The following is a 12116-nucleotide window of genomic DNA, read 5'->3' on the forward strand; positions in this document are numbered from 1 at the left end:
TAGGACACCCCACTTAATGCAATTCAGTCAGCAGAATTTAGGAACATCTCTAAAAAATGTATCTGAAGGGCAGCATCTCTCCTTTTGCCCCAACTGGATGGGGACAGCAGCTCCAGCGAGAGACAGCAGAGTGGTCTGCTGTAATGCCCTTGGCTGAGGTTTCCTTAGATCATCTGTGCCACTGATCTGGGGGGATTGTCCCCCGAGACACCTGGATTTGAAGAGATCCTGTACGCTCAGGAATCCCCCGGGGAAGAGAGCAGTGAAGGAGAGAGGAAGACAGCGAAGTCTTTCAGCAGCTGAGCCCCAGCGCAGATGGGAAGAAAGGCCGCTGGCTTCTGCTCTCACAAGGCAAGGCTTAGACTCACCGTGTTATTCCCGCTGCTGCCAGGAAGCAAACCTCCGTGGCAACTGCTGAACTACGCCTCCTTCCAGCAGCTTGGCCCACGCCATGTGCGGTTTATTATTTCAGAGCTCAGTTATTTGCCGGTTCAGCTAATGCGGGTATGTTTTATCTGTAGCTGCATTTTCTCAAGCAGGGCTAGATTGCCACCCGTGGGTACGTGTTTGTTCTAGCTAAGCTCCAGCAAGGCGCCAGCCTCAGGGGCAAGGGCACAATTGCGTGCTCCCAACACCACAAATCTGTCCCCTGCTCCAAAGGGCTGGTCAAACCTGAGACCTGAAGTTGAGACTTTATCTGAGGAGCCCAAGCCATGCACGAGGCCAGAGCTCCAGCCCCTGGCAGTATCTGGTACCTGCTTGCATCCTTGGCTGCAGGCAGCTTCACGCACGCCTGTGGGGGGAATTACAGAGGCATGGGAGCAAATAAGCCCCGTTCGTGTTTGCCAGTCACTAAGGCCTTTGCCGCAGGTCTGCCTGCACAGCGGCTAACCTGGACACGTTTGTTCTTGCCAGTTTGCAGGGAGCCATCCCCGCGTCCGTCCTATCATGAGTGGGAGCAATTAAAGCATTTCACAGCAAATACTCTTTTCTGCGTGGGGGTGGGGGAAGGCAGGCAGTAAGCAGTGAATAGCTTCAAAGAGAAAGGTCAGCAAACCAGCAACGATGGATTAGTAAAGGACAATGCAGCAAAGACCTGATTAATTTAATTGCTCATCTGAAACGTAGTCACAGATTAAAGAAGGATGAAGAAATTATAAGCATATGAATGGAGCCAAGTAATAATTTTGAGGGAGAAAATACGCAGAGCCCTGCCTCCCCCTGCACCCTCTGCCCTGCATACAAAGGGGTTTGTAATCAGCGATTACTCCAGACTTCTGGCTCTTGTCCTCACGCTGTCTTCTCAGGGATGAAGACACCGACTACCAACAAATGTTTAAGTAGCTGCAGCTTGATATCGCTGCTGGCGGCTCAGATTGAGCAGGACCATTAAAGCTCAGTGTGTGCTCGAGCCTGCGAGGGGACGTAATGTGGAAACCATTTGGGCTCTTATGCTCCCAGCAGAGCCGAGGTTTTCCTGGTGGAAATGGATTGATGTGCATGGCCTCAGCCTCTGCACTTCTTATCCAGCCACTGCCTTGAAGGACCTGAATCAGCTTCACAAAGGAGAAATGTATTTCTACCTTCCCTCAGCTTAAAATGATCTACATCAGATTTCCCTGTACTTACAGTCAACAGATCATGTCTCCAAACGCTTCAGAAGCAATATTTATAACTAGAGAGAAGCAGAAGTAATTTCATGGAAAATTTCACAGGTTTGTTGTTTTGGTTTTTTTTTTTTTTTTAATTGGAACAAACAAACCAAAAAACCCCCAGGAAATAAAGTATAAAAAGCATGTGGGTTAGGTCAAAACACTATTCTCTTCTCATTTTGATTTTTCAAAAACTGTGCCTTATGTTGGTAATACAAAATAGCTGAAAAATTAAGCCAACTTTGAAGTGGAAACTCAGACTCTTCTGTGAAGGCCAAAAATAACTTCTGAGCATTCTTCATCTCGCTATTGCAAAGAGAGGTCAGAAACTTGTCAACTAAATCTGCTTCTGGAAGGCTACAATTCCTATTGCCTGGATTACTCCAGCGCAGGCAAAAATACTTGGAAAGTACTGGAGTGAGACCTACAGGCACCGCTTTTGGCCATCGGCTCCTTCCTCCTGCACAATGCAAGCTGGAGAGCTGCCTCCAGGAATTTGTACTGCAAAGGGACTCATCCCTTCCTACTAAATGACCAACAGCTACTAAGGTTAGAGACTTCTGGATGAACTCAAATGCATTTCTTAAAAAGACTTGATTTGAAGAGTTCTCAATTTGAAGAGTTCAAGCGATGGGAGAACGTACCACGTGGGCTGAGCTGCTTCAACTGTTAATGACTCTGGGATTTGGTTGAATTTCTGTCCCTTTGCCTGGTAGATAGGAGAACTGTCTCACCTCAACACTGTTCCCCTGGCAGAAATCCTTTCTCTAAGTCAGCCCTCAATCGTCTGTTTAGGAAGAAGAGTCGTGTTGGAAAGAGCCAACAGACCAGGTCTGGAAGTGCCTCAGTGGAAAATTGCCTTTCAAGCCCGGACTGCCCTCCTTGGTTTTTTCTGCCTCTCCCCATCTTTCAGTACAATTTTCAAAGCATGGCTATGCAGGAGAAGAAGCTTTTCTAGCAAATGTCCTGATTTAAGACTAGCTCCTTGAGATGTGCGTTTCCAACAGCTTTCAATAAAATGCATTTTATTTTTCTATAGAGGAAAAAATGCCCATTACTGGGGCAGAAGGGAACGTTGAAGAGATGAAGCAATCACCTCTGTCTCTGGAGCAGTTAGTTCTGATAGGCCGTACAACGAGGCTGAAGAAGAGTGCTGTAATTTTCATAGAATAACTGGACCTAAGCATCAAAAGTGTTAAAATGACCCTTTCATTATACAGGGCTGGAAGGTTAAATATGATTCAGGGGCTGTGCACAGACCCCCTGTTGGCTTAATTCCACAGCAGTCCACGTTTAAAGCCTTTGTAATCATTTATTAAAGATAAATGATGGAAAAGAAAGACACCTCTAAGATACTGGTCATTTAAACTAAGAATCAAGCTTTTGAAATACCGTATGTTCTGTTTTCTGCATCTGACAGTGTTTTAGACAGCATGAGAAAGGTATCCTCTCTCCTTTTGGATTAAAAACATAGAAGCTGAAAAAGGCTGGAGCTGCCAGCACTAAGAGATCTGCTGCATTTTCTGAGACAAAGCAAGAGGAATATACAAGAAAGGGCAGAAAAATGCAACTTCTTCACTCTTACCTGCAGCCTTTGGGGCAGAGGCGGTGTAAGACTCTGGCTACAGTTTGTTCCTTGGTTGCCCTCCTGGGAGCCAGTCCCCACATTTGCTTCCTTTTAACCCAAATTTCTTCTAGCTGAATTTTCCTGTATATTTGATACTATTTTTTCAAACTTTTCTAAGTTGATTTTTTTGCAGATTTCTTTCAATAGCACTGCTAGTGGTGTGGACCGGGTCCAGTATCCCAGCTCATCCTTCAAAAACATTTGCAAAATGAACCGTTTAGCTCCCTTATCATCCCACGGCAAGGGATGTCCCTGGTGCGTGGATGGCAGCACTGGGCACCTCTGAGATATGCTCATGTATGCTCTGTACCTCGGGCCATTCCTCCTCCAGACAGAAATCGGGAAGCATCAGTCTATCCAACCAGCAGGGCACAAGTGGATGGCTGTGGCCATTCTCCAGGATGGTCCCTGGACCACAGACTCCAACGCAGGCTTGGGGCAGGGCTCTACATAAACAACATTATTGCCTTCCCTCGTTCCTTTTGCATGGGACAGTCAAACAAGGAACCCAAAGCTTGGAAATAAACACCAGCACAGAAAGGAATGTTTACCATTCAGTGTATTATTCCCTTGTGTACAAAGTATTTTGCCTCTATAATAGCACACAGGTATTGAAATATGATGGCAAATGCAGAAAGGCCATACAGACATGTCTTATGGGTCTTTTCATTTCCTTTTGAGTATAAGCAGAAAGAAAAGAAACACTGTACAGGAAAGTGCTTGCAAAAAAACCCCCAGTTTGTAGAAAAATAATGACATTGATACATAAAACCCAGAGTTGTTTCCTGAACAAGAAATGTCTAATGTCTCTGGTCCTCAAAGTCTGTTCCTATTTAATGAAGCCCATTAATGAACCACAGGATCAGTGCTCTATCATTTTTCCCTTATAGTTCATTTAACATTTTTTTAGGTTTCTCTTGCTCTGTTCATAGCTGCTATGGAACTATATGGTAGAAATGTATGTGTACAGGTCAAAATAATATTTCTTTTTATAAATAGCCATTCACTTCATTAGAGAAAATATAATAAGCCTGTACTTTCTAAGCACCACTGTTTCTTTCTAAAGTTCATAGTGCAATTTTCCCTTTTCCCCTACAGAAGTTATACATAAGCAATTATCGTTAAAAAAATCACTGGTCCATTACTACTCCTTTCCCCTTTCCCTTTTTCCTCTTTCTCTTTCCCTTTTCCCCTTTCCCTTTTCCCCTTTTCTTTTCTTTCACTTTGAAATGGTATTTTTGGCATTTTTGGCATTTTCCTCAGAAAGGTAGAATTTATTATTGTTATGCATAGACATACAAAGTTGGTGAAAACTTAGTCTTTCTAAGATATGATCATATCTACTTATGCGCTATTAAGCCAAAAAACCCAAATTATGGGTGAGAGTCTCATCCTTTCCTCTAAGTCTGAATAATAATAAGAGCAGCAGAGGCACACACAGTGTGTAGAGCACCAGTTCTTTAGCTGCTGGACTGTACCACAGCCCTGCTGGCCTGAGATGCCTCCCAGCCGATGTGAATGCGTTGATCCCTGACTGTCAGGCTGACAGGTTTCACTCTGAAAGCCGAACGCAGCCTGGCGCACACGTGGGTTATGAATCCAGGGATCGGATCATTTATCGTTGATCCGATTGTATTGTAACAGACTGATTACGCATCCTTTGGGGAGCTCTGCAAAAGACTCACACAAGATCCTGAGGTTGGGTTTGTTAACTATTTGCATCCAAAACTGCAAGACTTAGCTGAAGTAGCAGAGAAGCCTCTTCAGTTTTCCAAACTGCTGGCAATTTTGTGCTGAAAAGCTTCCTTTCCATGTACTTTGTGCTCCTGGCTGCCCCGACATATAAGGCGATGAGGCAGCATCTTCCTATCACTAAGTAAAATTGTGGAGAAAGAGATAAGGGACATAGTCATAGACTACAAAAATAATCTGGTCACATCACCCCCGTTCAACGTGCTACGAAGCTCTGCGAAAACGTGGCGTGCCACAAGCGGCGGGCTATGTACAGGCAGGAGTCATCGCACAGCCGCGTTCTGCGCCTATGGGAGCTGTCTCCTCAATTTAAAATAAAAAAAAGCCAGCGCTAAAGGTCTGGTTGTACACGGGATGGCGGATAGGCAAGGAGCGCAGATGCCTTACCAGGAAGATCCGAAGCAACACAGAAGTAGGCGTAAAGCAGCCTGTTTTTGAAGGGAGGGGCAGAGTTATCTGTAAGTACAGAGTGATCTTGTTGAAACGAGGCAGAGCCGGCGCTGAAGCCTCCCTTTGCAGATGGTCTGTGAGTGAGTAGGAAGCCAGGGAAACGCTGCAGGTGCCTCAATGGAGTCCCCAGCCAAGAGGAAGGGGCGGCTTGGCTGGGCGTGCTGTCCCCCAGCACGCGGACCCCACGGTCCTCACCGGCCCCGCGGGGAGATAACACGGCAGGGACGCTTTCGGCTTCACGTCAGGGTTTTGTGGCAACATCCGTAAGAAACTGCAGCGCTTCTCAGCACACAGCCCAGGGAAACATATGGCCTGATCAGCCTGTCTGGGATATGTTAATACCCCGCTTCCAGATGGAGCCAGGAAGCACAGTGGCACATGCAATTAGGAGACAAATATATGTTTTTTTAAAATGCGAGTTCACTTCGGAGCCCTACAAAAAAGGGGCTTGAGCGGAAGATCCATCTGCAGAAATTTTCCTAAACCTGGGGTAGATCTTAATTTATTTGAATCGCCTGACAATTTTTTCTGCTTTCTTCGTTTTTTTCACTGATAAAGGCATTGGATTAACTAAAACTACATAGCATTAATAAATATCATGTTAGCACCAAACCAGTGCTTTTAGCACTGGCCACAGAGGTCATGTGAAATTCAAAACATACCTAAAAGATAAAGATTGCTAATGCAACTAGCACTGTATTCATTGTCATGTTTTCCTTGAGTGCTGTCGGCCTAATCCCTAAAAATAAAATTTAAGCACATCTTGTCTACTTTCCTTACATAAAGACAGATTGAAATGCCAAAAATACCCCTATGCAGATTGTGTAGCACCGTAGAGGGCCAAAGCAGCCCATAACTGAAGGAAAATTACTGATTGAAAGTAAACAACTGAATACAGTGACAATAAAGTATCACTTGTCATAATGCTACATATAATGTAGAGTACGCAAAATGCAGTGGTTTGACTGCAGGATTTAACAATAAAAAATAAAAATAGTAAAAGCAGCCTTAATAGAATGATTTTACGTACAAAAATATTAACTCAAAATAAATAACTCCAAACATAAATATTATACTGTACATTAAGAATATGCAATCTATATACAGATAAAAAAAAGCGGAAGGCAGAGGTATTGCATCGCTATCCTTCATCTCTGCTGGCTGCTCTCAGAGAACCTGGAAAACACAGACAAGGTGCACACATCAGATCATCAACTTCACCTCTGAAACCTGTAACTAGAGACACCAGCACACGAGCGGAGCCGAAGCGGGCGCCCGCGAGGTGGGCAGTGGGTTTCCAATTGACAGTGTTACACCCACAAGCGTTACTGGGAGAAGCAGGGACTGGGAGCACTGGATCCCATTTTGCTCCCCAGATGGTGCGTGGGGTAGGCGGCTGTCACCAATGCACTCGATACAGGAGTGCTTTTGCAAGCGTGGCCTGATCTGCTCCTTCAGGACGTTTTTGGGAAGATTTCCCTTTGTGCAGAAGCAGCTGGGAACTCACCATCGCTATAACATCTGGACATCAAGGCCTGTTCCAGATGATGGAGTACATTTCCCACAGTAACCGCCACATTTTCCTACTACTTTGGTACCATCCTGCAGGCAAAATCAGAAATAACATCTCACGTAAGGGCTCAGGAACTCCATTCTGTGAAAGGGCCAGATCTGGGTTATTCTAGTCAGGATTTTTAATAGGAAATGTCTTGGAAGGAAAACAAATTATGCCTAACTCAATCTATGAAATCACCATTATATTTAAATATATGCAAATGTAATTCCCTTTAGTGCTACCAGGTCAGATGGTGAACACAAATAAGAAAGGGCAGTTTTGATATATTACATTGAGAGATGCCCAAGGAGAAGGCCATTTGGAGGGATATCTCAAGGGTATCCTCTTTCTCTGGAAAACTTGGATCATGCAAGAGAAAAACCACATCTAGACAACAACAGCACCTCAGTTGTGCCTTGGCACGTGAAGGGCACAGGAAGGATATTTGCAGGCAATACCAAGAAATGTCCATTTGGCGGGGAAAGGCCTGGAGTGGCTCCAGAGCCAAGCCAAGAGGGAAAGCAATGAGGTGAGGCTATGCCACTTGCTAAGGTGCCGTCCCCCCTCAGCTCTGCACTTCCACAGCCAGAAGAGACAAAGGAAGATGCGGAGTGGTCCTGGGGTTGCCCGGGTCTCCAGGAGAGCCCAGCAAGCATGGTGCAACTCCGGTCTTGCGTCAGGAGATTAATACCTCCGTCTGGCCTTCCTTATCCCACCTCTGCAGAGCCTTTTGCCTCTTCATCATTACAATGGACAGTCCTTTAGGGGAATTCAACCCTCAATTACCAGAAAATTGGACTTAAGTGCAGGACAAGCTGGCACAAAGCATTTATTTTTAAACGAGCTCCATCCTGCCCTTGACACTATTGATCTGTGACTGCAGCAGGCTGCTATCATCTCTTCTCACTATGCCTGCCTTTCTTCTGCTCCTGCCGCCAATCACACCCCTGGAACAGCGTTTGACAGATGCCACTGGGTGATGGAGGTAAGAGTTGTCTCTTAGACCCCTTGTCCCTTAAAGTTTGTTTTAATTCTGCCAGCTGTGATTGTGGCTGCTCTCCACGACTTCAGAGTCGGCTACCTGGGCTTCTCCTTTCGGAAGGGGAGAAGAATAGCAAAGCACCTGCCAGAACTAACACATGGGGTCTGTGCTGGTCATCTTCTACCGGTACTGGGGGATACTTCGCTGCAGCATGGTCGGACCACTAGGATTTAATTCTCCTTTAAGAGCCCCAGCACTGATGAGGCTCATGGGCTCAAGGCGTTCCCCAGAGCCAGGGAGATTGAAAGCAGTACAGGAGAGGATATTCTGCAAATTGCTTTTTGTTAAATGATTATGGTGACCTCCTTAGGAGAGCTTTAACAGGGGCAATCAGGATGAGTCACGTGAAGTAACAGCCAAAAAAGCGATCCTGGGTTTCTCTAATTTCAGAACATGACACAGGAGCAATGGTGCGAAGGCACACAGCGGCAGAGGGGTTAACGGGCAGGCAAATTAAGCCATACAAGTTCAGATTTGGCTGTGGAGTGATTCTGAAGGCCTGCCTGGCTTACCCGCAGGCCTCAGGGTCAGCAGAGCCCCGGGCAGCCGCAGGGGACAGTGCCCGGGGGGTGCAGCGTGCTGTGGGGCAGCCCCAGCCCACCAGAGCTCAGGTGACTCGGGTCTCTCCCAAGGAGATAAACCCAGCCCAGTGGGAAGATCCACATCCTCCACACTTTATTAGCAACGTTTGGGAAACAATTCCTACTCAGGGCACTCACCTGGCACCTGGACCCTCTCCAGCAGGTCAAGCCCTGCCCTGCAGCCCTGACCCCATGGGCCCTGGTCCTGCCCGCTGTGTGATGCACGCTCTGTGCCGGACATCTCAGACAACTAATTAAGGATATGTCTGCCCCACGGCACTCAGTGTTTTCAGCTTCACGGTTAAGCTGGCTCACTAATTAATTGCAATAACTCAAATCAAGTTAAACCCGCTAGGGCCCCCCCACCTCACATAAAATTACGGGCAACACTTCATTTCTGATGTCAGATGTTAGATTTTTGTTAGTCTCTACTTGGAAGATGTTGCCATGAAAGACAACAATTAGAAACTTCTCATGAGCAGGTGTAACCATAATTAAAATTACAACTTACTGGGGATTTTTGAATTTCCGACACTGCGTAATTCCCTTGTGAGAGCCACTTTGCCGTTCCCGTTAAGGACAGGCCTGTCCCGTACAGGTCTATGCTGAAGCGACCCTAAAGAACAAACAGACAAGCCTGGTTATCCCAAAATGCCGTGCTTTTGCCATGGCGTCACTTTTCTACCAGGATCTTGCCGGCAACGTTTTCAGTTTTTTCCATTGCTCTGATAGTGATCAGCACATGTTGTACAAATCACAGCATGTCTCGGGTTAGGAATTTCCTTCTCGTTGGTGGCTGCAGGGAAGGAGGGGCTTTATCTTGGTTTTTCACTGTTTTTTCTCAGTTTTGTACTGCTTTTTCACAGTTTGCCGGCTGAGGGCATTCTTGGCTTTTCCATGGCAAACTGCAGAGCCTGACGTGCTCCAGCAGCTGATGGGAAAGGTACCCCAGGGATGCGCTGCAGCCGCTCTCGCTGCTCCCTCCTCAACTGGAGAGGGCACACTTGTCCTTATTTTCCTTATTTTCCACTGGGCTTTTTTTTTTCCTTCCCCTCAGACTTCAGTAAAATCCGAACTCTTTTCATTTGTTTATTTCTTAAAAATGTCCTTCACTTCATTCCACCCTGTCTCAAAATGCACAAAATGGGTGGAAAATTAAGGGCTATGTCTGCATCCAACGCAGATCTCCCCAGCCTTCCCCCTACCCCCATGGCAGACCCCAGCCCTGCCTTTTTCTAGACCCAAGGAGGGATCCTGTGGCCAGATCCCCAGGCTGACCCGCAGCCCAGCACGGCTGTGCGGTACCAGATGGCTGTTAGCTTTGCTCCCTGCACTTGCCACCTTGGGAACGTTGATTTTCTGCAAGGAGCAAACTGTCTGGGTCAGGTGGATGGATATTAACATTCATGAGCCTTCCCGAGGTAAGAAGTCAATCCCTAAGCCGCTGAGCTGTGCAGAAAAGCGTCAGCTCTGAAAGCAGGGAGGGAAGGAGATGGAGAGGTTTGCCCTCTGCCGTCTGTTGCTGCAATTCCCTACTTGATGCCCTTTGCAAATATGGTCTACCCAATACCTTGGACTACCCAACCATACCACTTATCATCCATCCCCCAGCTCCACAGAAAATAGGTGTGCTGAGGACACAGAGCAAGCCACAGTGTTAATTAGTCTCCCAAAGACTTTCAAGAAAGCATATTTCTTCCAAGTGACTGGGCTAGATGTCCTACGTTGCCTCCTGAAGCTACTGAGGATGCGACAGCCTGCGCTCAGCTCTGTGTTTCTGCGGCCGGGCACCTCGCGGTGCTCAGACAGGCTGGATTTGCCCTGATGCACAGGCACTGCCTACGTTTTGTCAGTGTTTTCCCAGCCCCAAAGTGGAGTGAGTGATGGTCCCACCGGGCTGCTGTGAAAATAAGCAGCAGGGCATGGGGATGGTGGGACGGCAGCTGGTGGGTACCATTGCAGTCACTGACTGATGGAGTCCGTTGGTCCAGCAGCAGAAACCTGTTCCTGCCCTGCAAATGCCCTCTCCTTCTCGGGCATCTCCCCCCTGAGCTGGCTTGGCAGGAGTCCTGCTGTCTGTCTGCTGCCTTCTCCCTCCAGAGGGCTTATCTCACCCATCTTCCCACACCCCTGCAAACAGCAGTTTCAGCAGATACAAGACTGCAGGATGCAGAGGCAGGGTCCCAGGGCATCATGATACCCTGATTCACTACTGCTCTCCCTGCCCAGCATGTCCACCAAGCCCTGCCACGGACTGATCCCCCTACCTTCAACTACACATGCAAAGCCCAGCCCTTCTCCCACAGCCTATTTCTTCTTCCTTTTCTCCTTTACTGTCGACTGTTTGAGCACCTGCAGGGCACTGCGGGAGCCCTGGGGAATGTCCCTTAGCCAGTCCCGATGCTGGTCTGACGAAAACCTGACATTTTCCCATAGGGAAAATGGAGAGTGCTTTCTGCACGGACAAAGGGAAAAGTTTCTGACCACTGAGATGAGAATGTGGCTCTCATTGGTGTTGGGCTGATGCGATCAGCAGTAATTAATAGAGGGCCTGAACAAAACAAATGGCACCAATTCCTATGAAATGCTGTTGTCAAATACCTGCGGGCATTTGGCTGCACTGTAGCAGTCCCCAGCAGTGGCATAAGGAACAGGTCGTCCATCATGTGTCCGTGCAAACTGTAAATCAGTCGCTGTGGAGAATAGTTGGTGAATAACACGGAAAGAAAGATGCAGGGAGAGAGACAAAATAAATGTAAACACGCTCTTCGCTAATGTTTAAATTCACTAAAGCTGGTTATGTACATTAATCTTGAGAGTCAAGACTGCTGGATTTTTAATATTAAATCCCCCAATTCATCCCACATGTGACTCCCAGCATGCGAGCACTGAATTTAACAGGACACTTACACGCTCAACATTTACAGCTCAGTTTAAGTACATTGGTGATTTAGGGCTTAGGTACAAATAACAACAAAACTGGAACCCATGACTTGGGTTTTATTTCTTTATCACAAAATTCCCCACTTTCAAGAAGGCCCTGGGTCCTCCTAAATCTCCCTTTTAAACAAAGGCAAACAACCATCTCTGTGCTCTCCTGGCTGCCCCAGCCCAGGGGTCGGGGTTTCAAAGGGAATTGGGGTATTTTGCTCTGGAGGGATCTGAAGTAACTCATTTAGATGGGGATGTGAGATAGCTCCTGCCTGACAGAGGTAGGTGCCCAGCTCCTTTTGAAATTCAAAGGGAGCTGGTATCGAATTCCCTGAGGGTGGTTCCTTTCATATCTTTACCTAGGAGCTTTTACAGACTATTAGTAGCTTTTTACAGATTGATAGACTGGGAGGTCTCATGACTTGAAAATTAAGTGATAAAAAAAATCCTTATCAGATACAGAGTCATTTTACAAGGAAGGATTTTGATTTGCTAAAAAATCTCTGCTATTTACTGAATGAACCCC

The 12116-nt window shown here is 46.7% G+C and overlaps 1 protein-coding gene across 3 annotated transcripts in view; it reads right to left on the reverse strand.

Annotated features, from left to right (window-relative positions):
• Positions 1 to 3852: 3852 nt before the first annotated feature.
• Positions 3853 to 12116, reverse strand: part of ADAMTS9 (ADAM metallopeptidase with thrombospondin type 1 motif 9) — an 86687-nt gene continuing 78423 nt past the window's right edge. For 2 of the 3 annotated variants that reach the window (XM_082321603.1, XM_082321604.1), the window contains 4 exons: positions 11261 to 11352; positions 9171 to 9275; positions 6989 to 7083; positions 3853 to 6657 (listed from right to left, as the gene is read on the reverse strand). In XM_082321603.1, coding sequence (XP_082177729.1) covers positions 6994 to 7083; positions 9171 to 9275; positions 11261 to 11352 — 287 coding nt within the window. In that variant the 3' untranslated portion in view covers positions 3853 to 6657; positions 6989 to 6993. Of the gene's footprint in view, positions 6658 to 6988; positions 7084 to 9170; positions 9276 to 11260; positions 11353 to 12116 lie in introns of those variants that run through there. The other variant, XR_014229188.1, reaches the window with a different exon arrangement.

The sequence above is a fragment of the Platalea leucorodia genome (assembly GCF_965183815.1).
Source record: "Platalea leucorodia genome assembly, chromosome: 9".
Lineage (NCBI taxonomy): Eukaryota > Metazoa > Chordata > Aves > Pelecaniformes > Threskiornithidae > Platalea > Platalea leucorodia.